The sequence below is a fragment of the Tursiops truncatus genome, chromosome 1, assembly GCF_011762595.2.
Source record: "Tursiops truncatus isolate mTurTru1 chromosome 1, mTurTru1.mat.Y, whole genome shotgun sequence".
Lineage (NCBI taxonomy): Eukaryota > Metazoa > Chordata > Mammalia > Artiodactyla > Delphinidae > Tursiops > Tursiops truncatus.
Window position 1 is genome coordinate 29552407 of NC_047034.1, and position 22865 is coordinate 29575271.

Consider the following 22865-nt stretch of genomic DNA (forward strand, 5'->3'; position numbering starts at 1 on the left):
ATAGGCTCTCTTTCTAATGTTGTATTCCTTTTATTCTTGTCTTTAAATATGTTCTTTCTTATGCTGAAATCAATAGAAACAGAGCACAGTGACTTATCATTTCCTTATCCAAATTCACAATATTTTTCTCAGTGACTATCAGCCGTTTCAGTCAAAAACTGTATGTATTCTAGGTTTTCCAATAGTTGATTTTAAGGGAAAGAATTGTTCTGTTTCATTTTTGTTGTTTTCTTTTTGTTACCTTTGCAGAAGATAGGCTGATGACATGTTGGTCTGTCTCATTTGTTACAATCTCGGTGATACTGAACATGTGCCCCACAAGTTTCCCCACTGGCTTGGTGCTGATATTGGGGTGCCACAACCGGAGCACTTTATCATCTCCTGAAAGAAGGACACGTGAAGATTATTTATTTTCTCAGAGTTGCAGGTGGTCACAGTTTAAAGAGTCTCTCTCACCCTTAATCATATCCTTATTTTTCTTCTAATATCAAATCACAGTCTGTTTCTTCCAGGATGTTGTCTATGATTGACTTGCTAAGAGTCTAGCCTTGTTTTGGATCTGCTTCTTCTTGTCAAGACTGTTTTTTAATAATTGTATTTACATATATAAATGTGAATTCTCATAAATATTCTATGAGTCCTTTTCTTGATTTAACACTTTCCTACTCATTCATGCATTAATGTATTATTTATACTTTATTTACTTCCCAAAAGTACTTAAGACAGCTGTTCTTTTGTTTCTACATTTTAAAATTATGCAAGCATTATAATAATAAAAGGAATCAAAAGAAGTGAAAAATTGCACATAATCTTTACCATTATAACAAATCAGCTGTTTTTGTTTTTCCATCTTCCCTTCTAGCACATACTCATGAGCATACAAAATTTATATGCAATTACTATCATGGCATAGATAAAATTTTATTAATTGTTAAAATCATATAGGTACATAGTGAAAGATTTAAACAATATGGAAGGATATTATTATTGTAAAAATGTCCTCTTTTCCCTTATAATCCCTAGTTCCACACCCTATAGGTTGTCACTGTTAACTTCTTTTTCTCTCTTACAAATAGACTTCTTTATTCTTTTTGGCCGCACCATGCAGCATGCAGGATCTTAGTTCCCCAACCAGGGATCGAACCTGCTCCCCCTGCAATTGTAGTGAGGAGTGTTAAACACTTGATGGCCAGGGAAGTCCCACGAATAAACTTTTTATTTTCAGAGTTAAGAATAACATTTTTCGGGCTTCCCTGGTGGCGCAGTGGTTGAGAGTCTGCCTGCCATTGCAGGAGACACGGGTTCTTACCCTGGTCCGGGAGGATCCCACATGCCGCGGAGGGGCTGGGCCCGTGAGCCATGGCCACTGAGCCTGCGCGTCCGGAGCCTGTGCTCCGCAACGGGGAAAAAAGAATAACATTTTCCCATTTATATTTAAATACTTTGAATTATTTTCAGAAAATACTTTTTCTCAACAACAAAAAAAATCACTATCACACATAAAATATACACAAATAAAAATATATTATAAATGTTGCCCAAATACAAAAATCACTGTTTTCAAATGTATTTTTATCAAGAAATTGCAGGATGCTATATTGAATGCACTTTCTAGTCTGGGAAATGTAGTCTAGCTGTATATCCAGTAAGAGATAATATAGGTTTGGTGAATAGCTGTCAGTTTTTATGATATAACTAGATGTGTGTGTATAAACATATATGATAATAAAATTTTTATTAAGTTTTAGTTTTTAATATCAAAATTATAATAGATCATGGGTAAAAGATACAGTCAAACAATTCAATTAGCAGATATAAAACAAAGTACTGTTTTAGACCCAGTAAAATTGGTTATCAGTTACATGATTAAAACTGAGTAATTCCAATAATGCAGTATCTTGCCTGATTTGCTTTTCACTGTCTATGGCTAAGAAGTGTCACGTTTCTCAGATATGTTCAGAACCCTAAGCCTCAGGCCCATAAATCATCCTAGATAATGTTAGGGTAACTGCTGAAATGGGCACTGTCACTCCTGAAGGATAAGACCACTATTCCCTGAAGAAAATCTATGACTTGTCTATTACATGCAGAAGGATTCAATAGATGATTGCCACCTGAGAAATGTCCAGGCCTTTTAAACTAAGAACTTTGTTCAATATGCATTGTGAAGGAAACTCAATCTTCCAGAGGTTCTCTATTATCTACTACCAGAGGTCTTCCAGCTCTGCTTGCTTTTCATTGATAGTAATGAAATCCTTATATAGTCTGTGTGGCTACTTTTTGGACCCAGAATGTACAGAGGGACACAATACTAACCTCTAAATGCATACAGTATTTCAACTGCATTACTATTATTATTAATCAGCTGTCTCATGCTCCAATTTATAGCTATCTATAAACATGCCTTATTTGTACTTTAGATTTTGAATCCTTGAATATTAGAAATTCAACCTGATCTTTATGAGGTTTACCATGTCTAGTCCAGAGCAGCTGTGTAATAAATGTTTGTTGAATGAAACATGAACAAATGCATGCAGAGTCCCCAAGATAGTTGGGATGGCAGATAATTGTTTTTATATACTAGACCTTCCAAATTAGGAGATTAATTCTTAAAATGGCCAGTAGAGACAACTATTGGGTAAAAAATTCTTGATGTGCAACAAAATAATGCTCAGGAAATACCTTGTCCTGGTTTGGCTTTTTTTTTTTCCTTCTGCAAGAACTTCTGTTTTTTCAAGCTCATCAAACGTCCCTGCACATTTAACACATTCAACTATGTTTAGCAAATCTGCTTTTAGAGTATATTTTGAGTCATCAGCTGCTACATACTGCACATGGAGCAATCAACAAGAGTATTCTCCTGAGAAAAATGTGTTTTCAGTTATTGAGGATTTCCATTTTCTACTAACAGAGGCTCCATAACTGTGGCAATTCAATAAATTACACATGGTGAAAAGAATTAGCTGCTTGTCAGTCATACTGCTAAATGTTTTCTTGCCTTTGGAAGAGTGCTAGAAACACTATAATTAGCAGGTTTTCAAAGCTGAAATGGGGATCTTATAATAATTAACACTGAGGTTAGTGAGAGTCAAATGTTTTAATCCATAAGCACTGAAGTGGTTTGAGTCCCAAAACATTACCAAACACATTTTTTTTTCCAGAACTGATTAAAATACTTAAGACTACAAAGTATACAAAAGTTGGTCCGTTCCTTTTCTCTTTTTTAAATAAAATTAATTAATTTATTTTTTTAAATTTATTTTATTTTTGGCTACGTTGGGTCTTCGTTGCTGCTCACGGGCTTTTCTCTGGTTGTGGTGAGTGGGGGCTACTCTTCGGTGCAGTGTGCAGGCTTCTCATTGTGGTGGCTTCTCTTGTTGCAGAGCACAGTCTCTAGGCACATGAGCTTCAGTAGTTGTGGCATGCAGGCTCAGTAGTTATGCCTCGCAGGCTCTAGAGCACAGGCTCAGTAGTTGCGGTGCACGGGCTTAGGTGCTCCGCAGCCTATGGGATCTTCCTGGACCAGGGCTTGAACACATGTCCCCTGCATTGGTAGGCAGATTCTTAACCACTGAGCCACCAGGGAAGCCCTGGTCCATTCTTATGTTTTGCATTCTTTTGTGTGGGAACGAAGGTTGTCCAAAGGAATTGGTTAAGATTAATGTGACAGCACATCTTTCAGAACAATCAGATTTTAGAAATCAAATCTCACTGTAGCCATGTATTTAAGTACTACTTTTTCAAAGGCTTTGTGTGCAGGGCTCAGGTTGAAGCAGGACAGAAGTCATTGCTTTTATCTAACTGAAGACAAGCTGCGGTGAATGCAGCATCCACTGCAATCTGATTCTCAGGCAATCTTGCTGCTTACTCTCTCACCACCAATATACTCTCCTTCCCTCACCTACTCCCTCCTTCTGACTTCCGGCCAGGACCAAGCAAGTAATGAGCCAAGATAGTCAGGAAAGGGCAATGGGGGATCAGGAAATTATGATACAAGCATTCTACTTCTTTTATTGAAAACATCTGATTTTAGTATTTCTTCTGTTCCCTTATGTGTTATAGATCTCATTATGGAGCTCTCTACATGATAGCCTTAATTAGTACAGCTTAAAGAGTTGGATTCCTGTGTGTGCTTAGAATCATCAGTATTGAGTGTCAGGAAACTTGCCCCCAGTCTAAGCCGTGACTCCCACATATTGCTTTTCAGGTTCTTATCCAGACACCTTTCTTTCTTTTCTTGATGTCTTTAACTGAAATGTAGGTTTGTGACCAGTTAATGCTTTGTTTTTCTGAATACACGAAGCTGTGGTTATATATTGAATAACATCTAATTGGAAAACTCGGCTCCAATTTTTCAAAAGGACAATTTAGTTTATCTCCCATGAACAGGAAGTTTTTAAAACAATAGTATCAGAGTATTACGTTCAAAAGAATCTTAAAATTTATGTAGTCCAACTTCTTCATTTTACCAGATAAGGAAAATGAGCACCAGGCAGAGATTAAGTGATTGTTGAAAATCATACAGTTGGTTAGTGGCCAGGCATGACTAAACCCAGTTCTTCTATCTTCTAGTTCACTGTTTTCATTAGTTTTGCTTTCCAGTAGACTACAACAAAATTTTTAAAAATAAGATTTGAACCACAATCTAATTTTAAGTAAGTGTTGTGGCAGGCCCAAAGCTGAGGACAGATTTAAGTATAAACTTTAAATGCACAGTGTACTTGAAAAAAAATTAACTTCGTGTCCTCAAAGGAGATTACCCTGTCATGAAGTGAAAGTGCAGCTATCATTATGTGTACCTCAAGGCTGAGGCAGGATACTCTTTGTAGGAAACCAAATATTTCCTGCTGTGTGCGTTTTGGGAGAAGAAATTTGAAGAAATCTTACATGGAAGGGGGCCAATAGCACTTATTCATCTAACATCTCGCCTCCTTTAGTGAATATGTGTACTCTAAGCATTTACCAAATGGTATATTTGTTGATGTTTTTGATGGCAGGGCTTTCTTCTTCTTTTTTAAAATCTTTTTTCTCTTTTAAAGTTCAGATCTCCAGTATAGGCCATTTTCTTGATGTTTATTTGTTTGGGTTTCTGTTTTGCTCATTTACATCTTTCAAGTCTACATGTCCCTTGTTTCCTTTAAGGTGACCCTGATCTCCTTGAGGAGCCTCTGGGAGCTCATCTTCTCCAACACACAGGTAGCCTACGGAGTCCTTAACAGCTCCTATCTCCAGCCAGATCTTTACCCATCACCAGTAGGAATATCCTCTCAGATGTCTAATTGACACTTGATATTTAAGTATTTAAGTTCAAAATTGAAATTTTGTTTGCATTCTTTCTCCATATAAGCACCCTCTTCTCAATTTCTATGTAATTATCAATGCAACTGCTATTCTTCTATGTTTCCCTCCTTACAAACTTGCAGCTGGCTGCTCCCTTTTATTAATCCCCAATATCATTCTGTCCCCAGGTCTTATGAATAATTTATTTTTCCATGTCTTAGAGACTGACTCTTGCTTTTCTTTTTCTAGAGCACCTACAATAACTCAGACCCTCACCATCTCACTCATGACTTCTGTAACAGCCTCCTAATGAACTGAAGATTTCAATTTATTCCAACAAAACCTGTATAAGTTGATCAAAGTGATTGTGCCTAACTGTTGTAAATGAATTGAATTAATAATTATTGATAACCTACTATGTGCCAGGCATACCTTACCTCAATTAATCTTAAACACTACCATATGAAGTAGGTGTGGTTTTTTGTTATTGTTAGCATCAGTATTAGCAAATTTGGATTGAAGACTTATTACGTGCAAGACCCTTCCTGTGTAAGTACTTTATTCTTATAATACTATTACGAGTAGGTATTATTATCAGCTCCATTTTGCAGGTGAGATTGAAGCATACAGGAATTAAATAACCTATCCAAGGCCATACAGCTTGCCAGGAAGAGAGCCAGGATTTGTTCCTAGGCAGTCTGACTACAGAGTCCAGGCTGAAAGCCATCACAGTCTTAGAACCTCAGTATGATAGATAAGGAGTCTGAGGCCGGAAGAATATTTCAGTCCATCACCTTTCCCCTCAAGTTTCTTATGTTTGTCATCTTTCCTCCTACTCTCAGCAGATAATCTTAGCCCTTAAATGTTGGTATTTTTCAACACTCTATCCCTGGTCCTCTTCTCTGTTAATGCTAAACCATTGGCTCTTTACCTTTTTGTCAGGGACTCCTTTGAGGATTTGATAAAATTTTGGACTTTCTTTCCAGAAAAATGCACATAGATACACAAGCATTCAGCCGCAGGGGCTGTAGGACTCCCTTAAAGCCCACACATGGGCCCCAGGCTAGGAATTCATGCTCTTACACATTGAAACAAGTTCTAGAGAGATTAAATATTTAAAAGTAAAATATACAACAAACAAAAAATTATAGTAAATATGGGAGAATTTGTTTCACACATTCACAGGCTGGGGAAGGCCTTTCTAAGTGTGCCACCAAATCAAAAAGCCACAAAGAAAAAGAATGACAGATTTGACTTTATACAAACTTTAACATTCTCTAAAAGTTTTCTCTAGCAGTAAAATGCGATAACTGTATGAAACTCTATAACTGTGTTAATTAAGGAGAGCACTGTTTGCAAAGTAGAAAATCTCTGTGTAACATGAAATGCCCTCTTACCTCCCGTGACAATCACATTTGCTTTTCTACTGTAACAAAAAGTGTTTGCTCCTCTTGGCATGGAAAACTCTCTGACAGGCCTGCAAAACACAAATTAGATATAAAGCTTGTATATTTTTCCTTATAAAGCTAATTCCAACTTATAAATAGATTGTGTTCAAGAGGCTCACTTCTAAGTTGTTATGAATCCATTTACCCACAGAAAATATTATAAGCAAAGATTAAATTCTTACTGACCCACAGAATCTACTTACTCCATAATATGATATTAATGCAGCATTTGCATTGTTTCTGTTTAAAAAGAAATCCTTTCCTCCACCCTGGAGTTGCGGTTGTGCTGATGTTAAGGCTGGGCAGAGATATATCATGTCTTAAGCCAGAAAGTATATTGCTCAGCTAAATGAGTGTAGTACAGAATGGCAGGAATGTATTTGGATACTTCCCCCTCACTCACTACCCACATCCAACTTGCTGTCAAATCTTGTTGATTTTATCTCCTAAATAGACATGAAATCTGACCACTTCTTCCCATTTCCGCCACAATGTCTTGGTTCAACTCTCTATCCCCTCTCACTGGAACTACTGCAATAAACTGCTAATCTCTCAGCTTCTACTATTTTCCATTCTCTTTCCCCAATCACACTCCAAATCCTGTTGTCAAGTTGCAGCCAAAGTGATCTTTCTAAAACATGAGTTGGATCACATCACTTTTCTCCAGTGGACTCCTGATACTCTAAGAAACACCAGGTTCCTTCACCTGGCCCACCAGGCCCATATGGTGCTGGATGGTCCTTGTCACCTTTTCAGGCTCACTCCATGCCCTCCTCTTCCCCTGGATCCAGCCATGTGGTCTCTTTAGCTTCCTTTCTGGCCTCACTGAACTCTCTTTCTCCTCAAGAGCTTCTGCACAGGCCAAAGATTTTCTTTCCCCGGATCCTAGCCACACTAACAGACACCCCCCTGTAAGCGTCAGCTTAAATACCACTTTCTCAGAAAGGCCTTTCCTGGACTCCACCCTCCTGCCCCCACCAAATAAATAAAGTCTTTTGTGTTATTTTCTAGTCTAGTACCATGTTATTTTCCCTTAGGCATAAAGCACCTGACCTTAGTCTCCTCTTGCCTTGTATGTTTCCTTTTCTTTTCTTTTTTCATAAATAAAATGGTAATATATACTATTCTGTTCCTTGGTTTTTTCACTTAATAATATATCTTGACGATCTTTCCAAATCAGTAGGTAAAAAACTTTCTCATTCTTTTTTCTAATTGTCATAGAGTATTCCTTTATAAGACTAAATCATCACTTAATTTCTGAGGGACATCAAGCTGTCTCAAATTTTTTGTGATTACAAATAATACTGCAACTTTCTTATAAAAGTGCCATGTCATATGTATGTATTTCTAAAAGACAAGTTCTTAGAAGTGGTATTGCAAGTCAAGGGGTACATGTATTTGTAATTTTAAATTATATTGCAGTTTCTTTTTAATTCTTTTTGCCCACTAGACTACACTTCTTCAAATGTGGCTCTTTACAAAAACTGGGCCTCATAAAGCATAACTTCTATGTAGCTTATATTTTGGGGTTATCTTTGAGATAATAAACCTAAGGGGCAATACCCAGAAGCATCTTGGATTGCAATTATCACCCTAAACTTCAGGTGAGAATAAATTTTCATTATAAGGGCCCAACGTGGATTTAGGTTATAAAAGAAATGGATGTGAATTAAACACAAGCTGTAGATTTCTCAGAACACAATCACAAAGTCAATGAGAGAGCATGTAAATGAAGTCTGAATTGCAGTCTTTGGGAAGATGCAGATATAAGATTTGGCTGAAACAACTTTGTTTAATGTCAGAAAAATTATGAAGAAAAAATTTGCTCAACTAAATTCAGGAATTTACATAAGAGGCTCTTACTGGGAACCATGGATCATGTGTAGTTTTTCCAATTACGTTACTTTTTATTCTTCCTTAAACCTAAGGTAAAGAGTATTTCTTAGAACCCTACATCCAACTTCATCAACCTCTTAACTTAGAGGTTAACTTCATTAACCTCTTTACTTAGGTCAGGAATTCTCATGACCTTAGAGCAGTGGTTCCTAAACTTGGAATCAGAATCACTTTGGATGCTAAAATATAAATTCCTGATCCTATCCCTAACTTAGTAAATCGGAATCTTCAAGGGGTTCAGAAATTCATATTAAATTTTTTTCCAAAATGTTTTCTCACATATATGCCTATAACATTTACTTGTAAATTATATACATATATTACACAATTAATATAGTATGTATATTATAAACAAACAGCAATAAAAATGTGATAAAAATGTAAAAGAAAGGGAATTTCTACCCACTTTCTGATTGCTCATCTTGCATTCCCTCTGGGGTATATGCACCCTGCTTTTGAGTTGGTTCCTGATAGTTTCAAGAAAGAATATGAGAGCTCTTTCTGATTTTTTTTTTTTTTAACAGGAGCCCCAGTAGGAGGAGGTAGTGGGAAGGGCAGACTTCTGTAGGGACCTGCCATAAAATGGATGGAGCTTGACAGGGCAAACTGGTGAAGTGGACTTAGAATGCACCCAGGGTTGAGGTCAGGAGGCCTAGATTTTGGTCACATTCTGTTGCTAAATATATGACATTAGAAGCGTCACTTAATTTTGCTGAACTACAATTTCCCCACTTATGAGACCAAGGATTTGGATATAGCTTAAATAGCTTCTACTACTTAAAATCTTTGATTTTATGCTTTCTGTGTGGATGTGGCTGGGTAGGAGTCCAGCAGGCCACTGCATAGCTTATGTAGGTGGTGGCCAGCACTATGCAGCACACAACCTGCATAACCGTTACCAGTGGCCCCTGGATTGGGGCAGGGGAAAGTATATGAACAAAGACTCCAATGACTCATTGTACTTTCTAATCAGTAGTGTAGCTCCCCCCGTGTGGGGGAAGAAGTGAAATTAGAGCAGCTAGAGAGTTGTGGGAGAAATAGATCTGAATTTATGGATTCATTGAAGGTTGTTGACTATAGACTTTCCATATTGGAAATGTTCGGGATAGTATGTTTGAAAATTGTTCCTGTCTTACCTAAGATTATTAAAGCATTAGATTTCTGTATTAAATAATGTCTGCAGTTGGCAAAGGAGTTGGGGAGAGGGCATAGTGAGCTAAAAGTATACTCTGAAAGGGAAGTAACCAAGAGAGAGAAATTCCCCAATGACAACAAGGCCTGTGAAAGAATTTTGGGGGGCACTCAGTAGGGCCTCAACAAAATTTACTGAGTACAAACTGAATGTCCAGCACTGGCCTAGAGGAAATATCAGTGAACTGTGATAGCAGAGGTGAGAGTGTTCATTAGTTAAGATGTGTACAGGAGCCAGGCAGGTAAACTATATGAGCGAAGTGGGCTGGCTAGGAAACTACAGGGAGTGCACGGAGAGTGCATGTCCTGTGGAAAGTGGGAACCAAGGCCCAGAGTCAGTTAACAAAACCAAATAAATGACTGTAAATGCTACCAAACAAAACACCATTTGCAGGTTGCATTTAGCTCGTGAGACTACCAGTTTGCAACCTCTGAATGAGACAGCTCCTATATTTTAAAAAACATACACGATGATAAAATAGCAATAGTTTAGACAAAATTTCCAATTTTGATAAGTGAGAATGATCATTTAGAGGAGAAAAAAATAGCTCTTTTTGTCTTAAAGTTCAAAAGTAAAACAAAGTATCAGTTGTTAAGTCCTAAGTGGGAAGTTTACTAAATAAACAGGAATAGATTATACTACTTCTATGTAAAAAGATACCTCTAAGATATTTTAAAAGATTTTTTCTTCCAAAAAAATTATATCTAGTTTATAGTAGTAATTTTTCTGACTAGCTAATGCAAAGGTAAACTGTAGTCCTAATTTATTCAAATTACTTATTTATAGTTCATGAAAAGCAGCCCTAATTCAGTAACATAAATCTAAAGTCAGAATTTAGAATTTTGAAAATGTTTAAACTTTCCAGATAAGAAGTAGTTTCTACTTATCTCTGGTGACTTATTTACACTTTTGCCAATGACATGTTTTTCTGGTTGACTGAATGAACTGAACTTGATTAGGTATAAACTGGGAAGTCATTATTTTCTTCTACCCTTGTCTCCAAACACAGTCTCTTAGTACATCATCGTGCCCCAGCAGCAAGTCTTCCTGGACCAGTTTCCATTAGAAAGGGAAATTCCTGCTAAACCACTGACTGTGGCCCACAGGAAATTCACACAGGCTAGTCATGCAGGACAGTGTCAACCTGAATGCAGCCCCACCCTATTGTCTTGAGTCCCTCCTGCCAGGTAGGAATGTGTGCATTAGGCACAGCAGGGGCAGAGCTGAGGGCCCACAGTAATTTTGGGGGCCCACAGAAATGTTCTAATTGTTCTTAAAATCAAAGGAAAAAATTTAAGTTTAGGGTCAAGAGAAGTGTTTTAATTTTTTCTCATATCAGAAAAACTAAAATTTTTAGAGCCTAAAACATTAAAAAAGTTGAAGTCTTTAAAATTATATCAAAAATAACGTGCAATATTGAGAGCGTTATGGTGGGAGGGACACTTGAAGGCAAAAGTGCTCAGGGCCGCATGTCATAATATGGTCCAGCCTGCAGCCTTCAGAATTCCCCATGGGGAAGCAAGTAGTGGTCATAATGTGCATATGTCACCTGTCAAACTTGCCTAAGGTGAGCCTGTGTCCTTTGGGGCCTCAGCAAGTAGCCCCTGGGGAGCCAGATGTATTTCCCTGCTTTTTTGGCTCTCCTGGAGCTCTCCTCCAGCGGTCTGAGGTGCGGAAAACTCTCTATCACCTCCACTCTCACCCTGGGGATGGCAGACCAAATGCCTCAGCATTGCCCATAGTTCCACACCTAGGTAACTGCATCCTCCTTTTCAACTATTTTAGAATTGTTTGTTGTTTCTTCATTGTTGTGGGTGACTGATAAGAGTCATGGGACTGGTCTGACTACCTTCTAATAATTCTGTGAGGATGGTTTAGTATATCTTTCTTTAAATGGAACTTTAGCTGAAATTCTAAGATAGCAGGAAAAGAAACATTTAATGCCCTGTTAGTTGATTATGGATCTATCAAACATTTTTACATCAATGTCTCAGCATGTAAAATGGGGATCATACATACTTCCCATTAAAATTTTTTTGTTTTTTTAAAATACCTGCCCATTAGATAAAATTAATCTATTTTCCTGGCCCACATAATTAAATGGACCAGAAATGGATGAACTGTGTCTTTCAATAAAGCCAGTTGCAACTAATTCATATAATTGATTCAAAAAAATTCAAAATTCATATAATTGATTCAAAAAAATTCAAAATTGATTCAAAAAAAATCAAAATTCAAAAAAATTCATATAATTGATGTCAACTGGGAAAAAACTTAAAAGATGAGCTGCTTTTCACAGATATTTTATATACATATTCAACTGCATAGTTTTAAACAGGTTGCTTTCTTATTCTGTAACTAGGTGTAATTTACTCTAACTGGTACATACCAGAGTGTTCTCTGAGAAAGTTATGATAATATTAACTAGTATTTCCACAGCATTTTACATCTGAAGAATGAAGAGAGTTTTCACTCAACATCTTACAGTGCAGTGAGATATCTGGTTTGGTGTTTGGACTTGAGCTCAGGTCCTCCACACCATGGTCCCTCCTCAGGGATGGGGTGGTAGGCCAGGAGTTGGGGGGGACCACCCTCTTGTCTAGGATGCCTCAGGGGGACCCACCTCTAAACAGTGACCACACCAAGATAGCACTAGACTCATAGTCTTATGTACAATGTTGGCCCATATTGTCCATTCCATAACAAAATAAAATGTAGATACCATGCGCCTTTGAACACAGAAGGCTCCCAATAAATATGTTTGAATACCCTTCAGGGAAAAATACCACTGGTTGACAGTACTGTACCAGTTTTCAGAGTCACACAGAATAGAAATATATTGATTCTGGGAAGTTCCCTCTGAAATTTTCCCTGAGATAATAGTACTTTTGAAGGAGAAACATTTTCTAATAATTTCTTCAAAATGAAAAAAAAAAAAAATCCAAACACTATACTATCAAAAGACCTTGCCTGAATCATAGCATACTTCACCTTAGTTTCCTTGCTAATGTTACACAAATTTGTGAGCTCTGATCTGGAGAGGGAAGCAGGGTAATCAGATGGAACGTTACATAATTAGGGTTATTCACTGAATGTAATACGATGCTCAGACAGGAAAGCATTCCGGGGGATCATGTAATTGCTAAAGGTGAAGGGCCATTGAGCAAGCTTGTATCCTCTCTTATCTTCCCTTGGGGTGGGGGTAGATGGGAGGAATGCAGGGGACAAAGAAGAAGTCATTTTTATTTCCTCCTTAATGATGTAAGGCAGAAAATTTGCGTGCCTCAGGTAAAGGTATTTTTTTTTAGATAGCGGTCCTCACTCTGGGTTACTGCCTGTGATTAATCCATATTGTACCCATTCCCAAAGAACAAGAGAAGGTGCAATAGAAAACTTCAGATCAGAGTATGGTAAACTTTTTCTTTAAGGATCCGGATAATAAATATTTTACACTTTCTTATTTACTCTCTGCCACTGTAGCACAAAAACAGCTGTAAATAACACGTAAACAAGTGAGCATGGCTGTGTTCCCATATAACTTCATGAGCAATGAAATTTGAATTTCATATAATTTTCATGGGTCATGAAATATTACTCTTCTTTGATTTTTTCAACGATTTAAAAATGTAAAACTTATTCTTAGTTTGCAGATGCTACAAAAGCAGATGGCCCGCTGAACATGGGACATGCCATTTTCTGACCCTTACTATAGAAGTGGGAACACAAAGCACAAACCAGTACAGGTCTACAGTAACTCCACCTGATCTCAGTATTAAAATTCATTGTCTGATGTATTTCAGTATCTTTATTAAGGAAACAAAAAGGGGAACTTTTACATTTATTGAGCACTAACTATATATACCATGCATTAAGCTAGGCACCTTACCTGAGTAAATTAGGTTAATTTTTACATACCTTATAACACTACGAGGTAGGTATATTCATTCCCATTTAAAGATGGAAAAACTGAGACTAAGTAGAGCTAATGGTAACGTGTTCAATGGTCACAAAGCCTTGAGTGCCAGACAGAAACCAGTTCTGACTGGCTCCATAGCAACCCTACTGAGAACCACTACATACTTTCTAATATTACAATCTGCCTCCAAGCTGGGTAACTAATAAAGAGTAATGCTAAGTAGTTAATTGCTCATCTCTTGGAATTGCCAAGCTATTAAAGGGTTAATGGTTCAACTTATGTCTTGCAATAGGCCAATATTCTTTACATGGCAATATTAATAGCATATGTTCATTTTCCTGCTGGTACATTTGTGAAATTACCATACAAAATTATGACCAGAATGATAATCATTTCTTAAATGGAAAATTTTTTTTGAGAGGAGTTTTTTCCTGCCTTTCTGGGAGCTGTACTGGCTTCCATTTTAACAACTGGCCAATTATGAATTAGTATAAATGCAGTTTCATCTGTCTCAGCTTAAGACTTATCATAAGAAATTGCAGAGATAAGAATATGATGAATCTAGAGATGGAGTGGACTTGACTCTCTATTGAAATGACTCTTCAATGGCACTGACAGTTCTGGAAAACATGATTACACTGTATCACTTGAGAAATCTCTTTAGCTTCTAGATTTAGGAGAGTGACCCAAGGAAGTAGATGAAAAGTCAGCCAGAATTTGACAGAATAGATCAATGATCATTATTTGCTGAGTTTGTATATTTTTGTCTCACAGTTTCCTGACCCTCTTGGGCCAAATTCCAGGAGATATGGTGAATACTAGGAAGCTTGGAATTGAGCTTAAAGACAAACTCCTGCCTATTGCAAAATAGATGCTCTTCAGACCTAAGACCAGAAAGTACTGGCAAGTATGAAAAAGAAAACCTTCTAGATAATTTAAGTGTTTACAGCTACAAAGTACCAAATCTACAGAACACTGTAGAGAGGAGGAATTTAAATTCCCTACAATAATATTACATAAATAAAAAATACATACTAACATTCATTTTGAACAAAACATATAAATAAAAAGATTTATTAAACCCAACCCAAAGAATGGTTGCATCTCTGTGTGTGTGTGTGTGTGTGTCTGTTTGCACATAAGTAAAAATGGAATGGGATACAAGGATAAAAAGAAAAATGGAGCTGAAGGAATCAGGCTCCCTGACTTCAGACTATACTACAAAGCTACAGTAATCAAGACAGTATGATACTGGCACAAAAAGAGAACTATAGATCAATGGAACAGAATAGAAAGCCCAGAGATAAACCCATGCATATATGGTCACCTTATTTTTGATAAAGGAGGCAAGAATATACAATGGAGAAAAGATAGCCTCTTCAATAAGTAGTGCTGGGAAAACTGGACAGCTACATATAAAAGAATGAAATTAGAACACTCCCTAACACCATACACAAAAATAAACTCAAAATGGATTAAACACCTAAATGTAAGGCCAGACACTATCAAACTCTTAGAGGAAAACATAGGCAGAACACTCTATGACGTAAATCACAGCAAGATCCTTTTTGACCCACCTCCTAGAGAAATGGAAATAAAAACAAAAAGAAACAAATAGGACCTAATGAAACTTAAAAGCTTTTGCACAGCAAAGGAAACTGTAACCAAGATGGAAAGACAACCCACAGAATGGGAGAAAATATTTGCAAATGAAGCAACTGACAAAGGATTAATCTCCAAAATTTACAAGCAGCTCATGCAGCTCAATATCAAAAAAACAAACAACCCAATCCAAAAATGGGCAGAAGACCTAAATAGACATTTCTCCAAAGAAGATATACAGATTGCCAACAAACACATGAACAAAGGCTCAACATCATTAATCATTAGAGAAATGTAAACCGAAACTACAATGAGGTATCACCTCACACCAGTCAGAATGGCCATCATCAAAAAATCTAGAAACAATAAATGCTGGAGAGGGTGTGGAGAAAAGGGAACACTCTTGCACTGTTGGTGGGAGTGTAAATTGATACAGCCACTATGGAGAACAGTATGGAGGTTCCTTAAAATACTAAAAATACAACTACCATACGACCCAGCAATCCCACTACTGGGCATATACTCTGAGAAAACCGTAATTCAAAAAGAGCCATGTATCACAATGTTTGTTGCAGCTCTATTTACAATAGCCAGGACATGGAAGCAATCTAAGTGTCCATCAACAGATGAATAGATAAAGAAGATGTGGCACGTATGTACAATGGAATATTACTCAGCCATAAAAAGAAACGAAACTGAGTTATTTGTAGTGAGGTAGATGGACCTAGAGTTTGTCATACAGAGTGAAGTAAGTCAGAAAGAGAAAAACAAATACCGTATGCTAACACATATATATGGAATCGAAAATAAATGGTCATGAAGAACCTAGGGGCAGGACGGGAATAAAGACCTACTAGAGAATAGACTTGAAGACACAGGGAGGGGGAAGGGTAAGCTGGGACAAAGTGAGAGATTGGCATAGACATATATACACTACCAAATGTAAAACCAGTAGCTAGTGTGAAGCAGCCACATAGCACAGGGAGATAGCTTGGTGCTTTGTGACCACCAAGAAGGGTGGGATAGGGAGGGTGGGAGGGAGGGAGACACAAGAGGGAAGAGTTATGGGGATACATATGTATAGCTGATTCGCCTTGTTATAAAGCAGAAACTAACACACCATTGTAAAGCAATTATACTCCAGTAAAGATGTTAATAAATAAATAAAAAGGAATAAGAGTGTGACTAACTCAATTCTGCTCTTGAGGATACGTCACTGGAAAAAAAAAGGGAATTATATCTTCCTAGAATCATGTCAGTTGAAGGGCATGTTTTTGCTGACAAAAAGAAGGTACCTATTAACATTTCATTAAGACCTAATACAAGCATTCACCACCTGATTGACAGATCCTAATACTTGGAAAAGGGAATATTGGCCCATACAAATTGTTCTCAAAGGAAAACTTGTGCCTTTTCTTTCTTGCAGTGTTAGAGTATTTATTATTATCATAGATTTTGGCAGCATGCAGAAATCAGTGTTCTTTAAAAATCCAGTCTCCACAAAAGACCTTAAATATCTATAAGCAAATAATAATACTTTCCGTTGTTAAGGGGTTTTAGTTTTCAAAGCACCTTCACCCATTTCAGCTTATTTGAGTAGCACAAAAATCCCATGAGCTAAGAAAGTTAGTATTATTCCTATTTATAAATGAGGTTATTGAGGTTCAAATAAGTTAAAAAAACATGCTCAAGACTCTTGGACAATGAATAAGAGGCAGGCGTGATCTAGAATTCCCTTGCAAATGTATTCCTTTATTTATATTCTCTCATAGTGAAAAGCACAGCCACGTATATAGTTCCCCGAAACTGAGCCTGGTGTCTGCTGCTCTAATGCTTTTCTTCTAGATCTTTGGATGATTTGCTCTTCACCTCACTCAGATCTCTGATCACATGTTATCTCCTCAGAGCAGTCTCTCGTGACCATCCTGTCAAGATTACTGCCTCCCATCACTCTTTATCCCATAATGCTCCTTCATCTCCATCACCTACTCACCTAAGTCTGTATTATTCATTTGATTATTTGCTCTCCCACTAGAATATGACTCCAGGAGAGGAGAGAGTTAGTCTTTTTTGTATACCATTATATCACTTCTTGGAACAGTTTTTGATCTATAATAGGCATACATTAAATATTGTTGAGAATGAAAAAATGAACCTTAGATTCCTCTCTTTCCTTTATTTCTCTCATCCAGTAGGTCACCAGTTCTTGTAAATTATACGAGAATCTGTTCTCTTTCCATCCTTACTTTCACTGGTTCAGTTCAAACCCCCATCATTTCTTTTCTAAACTATTGCCATATCTTCCCAATTGGTCTCCTCTTTTCAACTTGCTTTCCCCAATCCATTCCCCACTTTGCTGCTAGGGTAATCTGTCAAAAACACGAATTTTATCACTTTTCTTTCTAAAGTATTCAATGGCTTCCTGTAGCCGTCAGGTTAAAATTCCAACTTTTTATCATGGTATGCAGGTCTCTTCATGTTTTGCTTATCCAGTCTCATCTTTCCCAACTCTTTCTCTCTGTTCCGATCATATTGAACCACTTACAGTTTCTAGAATTCACCATCTTCTTCTTCACTTCTGTGCCTTTATAAATGTCATTTCTTTAATGTGACTATTTATCAACTCTACTCTCCTGCAACTGCTTTACCTGGCTAACTCTTACCAGTTCTTCAAAACTCAGTATGCATGACATTCCTTTTCAGGAAGCTTACCTCAATTTTTATCCACACCCCTATCCTACCTTAAGATGCTCTGAGAACTCTCTTCTGCTCCCATACAACTCTCTTAAATCGATATCATAACACTTATCACCCTCTCTGGGAATCTATTTCCTTTCTCCCTCATTAGACATGAGAGCAAAGACCTAGTCTTATGCATCTTTAAATTTCCAACATGTAATACAGTGCTTTAAACAAAGTAACTAACCAATAAGTATTTGCTAAAAAAAAAAAAAAAAAGTGAATATTCAGCCTCCTGCTCTAGAGCTTCTTCTGGAGTCATCTATGTAGTTTTGTTCAAATTATAGGACTATCAGAAAGAGATTGTTGAATACAAAAAAACTCAACAAGCTTAGTGTCTTGGAAAGACACATCCTTAAACATAATTAAAATGCAATAAGTACAAAGACTGAAGCATGAAAAGGGTACCTAACGCAGCTGGGGAAGAGGTTGCTGGGAGAGGTCAGGAAAATTTCCTAGAGTTGGTATCACTTGATCCTTAAAGGATTTACGGGGTCAGTTATATCTCAAAAAACTGGAAACAATTTTAAAAATAAAAAACTTCCCTCTTCTCAAAAAAAGAAAAAAATCCCACAGGATTATGGAGGTTGAGGTAGAAGAACTAAGAGGAAGAGTGGAGAGAGTATTTCAGGCACTGAACATGTACAAAGTCCCAACATGCAGTATCCAGGGATCAGCAAGAAGTTCAGAGTAACAGGATAACAGGAACCTAAGAACAAGGTAGTAAAGAGCAGTGAAGTGGATGAAGTGGAGAGGTTAACAGGAACCAGATAATGGGAGTGCTGTGGCAGGTGATGGAGAAATGTGAAGGACATTGAGATGGTTGGATATCATCCTTACAAGAATAGTTTGGGAGAGTATTGGGACAAGAGGGTAGTTGGAGAGAAGAGCCTAGGACAATAGAGATACAGAATATAAAATAAATTCAACAAGAAGTTTTAAGGCAATATAGACAAATTGGTGACTGACGATTTTTAGGGGTTGAGGGAAAAAGGAGTCATGTGGGGTTGCTAAATTTCTGCCTAGATGATTTGATGCATCATGGTGCCACAAAGAAAAATTTTAAATTCTATAAAGGGCATAGATTAAAAAGTGGGGGAAGTGAAGTGAAATTTAAGGGGCTATGAGATATCCAGGTGGACATAGTGAGTAGGTATACGTAAGTCCAACATTCAAGATAGCTTGGGTTTTCATTAGTATACAGGTATTAATATGTTGGAGAAGAGGAACATAACCCAAGAATTGAGTAGAAAGTGACAATTAAGGTTGGCTAAGGACAAAACTCTGGAGAATACCACCGCAAAAAGAGCAGACACAAAAAGAGGAATCACAAGGGAAAAGGTCAGACAGTAAGATACCGGGAGAAAACTCTGGCTTCCCAAAAGCCAAGAGAATAGAGTTTTAGGATGGGTGAGATCAGAAATGCTGAATGCTCCAAGTTTAATTTCCTTTGGTCTGACAATGTAGACATCATTGGCCAATTTGAGAGTCTTTTCCGTAGAGTAGTAGCCGGGAGGCTATATGAGACAGGATTTTAGAGGGAATGAGTAATGTCAAGATAGTGGGGATAGTGAATGTAGAGTACTCTTTCCAGAAGAGGTGTAGTATGATAGATCAAAGGACACTAAAGGTCAAGAAAAGCGTTATTCAGATCACAAGAGACTTGAGCATTTTAAGTTGAAAATGAGAGAGTGGGAGAAACTGAGGTAGCAAGATCCTGGAGAAGAAGTTAAGTGCAGGGTCACCAATGGAAGGTGTGTTACCAACCTCTGAAACAAAAAGAAAAGACTTAAGGCTGGGTGTGGATATAGAAAATTCTGAAAAGATCTGGGGTGTTGGGGAATTACTCCTGAGGCCACAGGGTTTTTTTTGTTTTGTTTTTTGTTTTGATCATATGGAAGGACAGGACATCGGTGGAGGGTGAAAGGAGTTGAAGTTTGGAATAGTCACTGAGAGGAATAAGAGGGGGTTAATCAAAGGTATGTAAAAGGATTGGGAGACTGGGCTAAGGGCTCTGCTGAGCAAAAGGGTTGGGATTTTGCTGATCGATATGTTGGACAGATAGGAGTATAAATCAAGGAAGAATGCTGGTGAGATACAAACTCAGATGATTAACTTGGGATCCAGTCAGGTAGGAAGGGAAGAAAGTCAAGGAAAGGGCTGATAAAATTCAATCTACTGAGAGATAAAGGTATCAGAGACCTCAGCAACATCACTGAGTCGGTATAGTGCGAGTTGGAGTGTTCAAAAGCTGATATGGTGAGACGTGGAGGTCTGAGAGAAGGATACTGGAACGTAGCGCCTGTCAATATTGTGCAGATCAATTTTTGATTTCTATTTTGTAATATTAGATTGACAATAGGCAACTAAACATACCAATGTAAAGACAGTCTTTAAGAAGGAAAAAAAAGCCACTTCATTCATCCAAAAGCCACCTAGGCACGTTTATTGTGTTTGCTTTAAACTTTCTTGTGTAATGAAATCACTGGCAAGTTACTTTACATAGTCTCCTATATAAGACTTCTGGTTCTTATCTCTATGGGCTTGCTGGAGGACCATTATTTAGCACTTCCCTTTCTGAACTCCTATTATGTCTATAATCCTAAACCAGTCAACTGGCCTTTAACTTGCTCTTCTTTGCAATACAAATTATCCTAAGTAGTAGTGTGCTGATAAATGTTTAACATTCATTGAGCTGGGGACAGGAAAGTAGAGATGGTAGTGTGCCATTGCTTTACAACATTTGCTGTTTTCCATGGTACAAATATTTCTCTCATGGTTGATTTCAAACCAGCAAAGGGACATCTCTTAACGTGGAGTTAGGAAAAGATACAGAGTTGCACACCATTATATAGCACTGTGTTCTTCAGGACATAAAACCCTCAAGAACATAGGTAATAGTAAAATGTAGTAAATATATAAGAAGTAATGAGTTTTGAGTATTTACTGCCTTTGCTTTCAATATAATTGATTTGTGAGCTTATTTTAATCATGGCAGAGTTTAACAATAAGTTGGCCAAATTCCAGACATGAGCTGGCTGCACCATACTGCTGATTTTATGTCTATATTTCTTGTCTTCCCACTTACATTTTAAGCATTTTAAGACAGGGGCCACGACTTAAACATATTTGTATTGTCCACAGTTCTTAACACATTCTGACTTAGTAAATATTTGTTGAATAATTGATACAGTTCTGGATTAAAGGCTGAACTACATTACCTTATACAGCTTTCTGGTTGCCATATAAACTGTTAGAATTACCCTGGTAAGTGTACTGGTAGTATTTGTTCTGTGGAAATCATGGTTGTAGGTTTGTATATCTTGCAAATAAAAATCCTTTCTCTGGATGTTGAAGCAGAATATATTTTTTCTATACCACCACGAGGACATATTATATTTGTATATGTTTTCACAATGTTTCTTTATGATTATGAATGTATCATGAATTGCCAACGTAGTATAAAATCAAATTGGAAATAAGGTGGCATCTAGTTCTTAATTAAATGTTTCAGAAATGTATTCCTTTAAAATGCCAGAGTATAATCACTAGCTAGTTAATTATGTCACAAAAACATAGAAATGATATTTGTGGTGTCAGATGTGGTGTCAAGAAATGAAATTGTTTTTAAGGTACTGAAGAAAGTTTTTAAATCATCTCTCACTGTAATATGTTTTACACCAAGATAAACATTTTCACCTTTTTCTACGTAAGGGGAAATATGTGTTTTTCCTGAAGACTACAGCTTCCAGGAAAACTTAAGGTAGTCAGTCATCTGACTGACTGTGATATTCTCATCTTTCATTAAATTTCTGTTATTCCATTGCTTAAATTAAAAGCCTTGGAATTTAAAGAAATTCTAGCTCTGTATGTGCAAAGGCTATCTTTTGTTTCCCATTTTTTTGTGAATTTCACTAAAACTTCAAGAGGACCTAGGAGGTATCTATCACTTGTGTTTTGTTAGGGGGTCATATTTGTCTCTCTACCATTTTTCCCAGAACTTTTTAAAGTTGTACCCTAAATGCAAAGAGAAAAAGAAAGCAAGACTCTGTCTCATTTCAACTCACTGATTCTTTAAACAGAAAAACAAATTCAGAAGAAAATGATTACAATTGAGAAAGTATGTTTTAAGAATGGAATTGAATCACTAGGTAAGGGTTTTGCAGTTTTAAGTTTTTACCCATAGTGTTTTGTTGTATTTTATCCCATTTTTTCAGTTTTGACATATAATCGTAAGTTGTTGAAACTGTATAACATGAGTTGATATATATACACATTGTGAAAGGATGCCCCTGAGTTAATCAACACATTCATCATCTCACATGTTTATTTATTTTTTTTTTTGGTGTGAACATTTACATTCTACTTTCTTAGCAAATTTCAATTATACAATACAGTGTTAACTATAGTCACTACGTTTTACATTAGATCCTCAGACATTTTATAGGTTTTATAAAAACCTATATGAAAGTTTACCAAACTTTTATGAACCTTTCCCTATGGAAAGGGAACCCTTTCCCTGGTGATGACTGTTCTACACTTTGTTTCTATGAGTTCTACTTTTTTTTGGATTTCACATATAAGTGATACCATGCAGTATTTGTCTTTCTCTGTCTGGTTTATTTCACTTAGCATAATGCCCTCCAGTTTCATCCTTAAAACAAAGTTTAAAGAAGATCTTTCGCTTCTTGTTGCAGCAAATCAGATTCTAATTTGTGGCTCAGTGCATTTTTTAATAGACAATTTTTTAAAAGCAGTTTTAGGTTCACAGAAAAATTGAGTGGAAATTACA

General features: G+C 36.9%; 1 protein-coding gene across 1 annotated transcript in view; it reads right to left on the bottom strand.

Moving 5' to 3' along the window:
* Positions 1–22865, bottom strand: part of WDR64 (WD repeat domain 64) — a 149971-nt gene that overhangs the window by 88727 nt on the left and 38379 nt on the right. The window contains exons 9-10 of the mRNA XM_033851972.2: positions 6678–6757; positions 242–381 (exon numbers count right to left, since the gene is read on the bottom strand). Of these exons, the coding sequence (XP_033707863.1) occupies positions 242–381; positions 6678–6757 (220 nt within the window). The remainder of the gene's footprint in view (positions 1–241; positions 382–6677; positions 6758–22865) is intronic.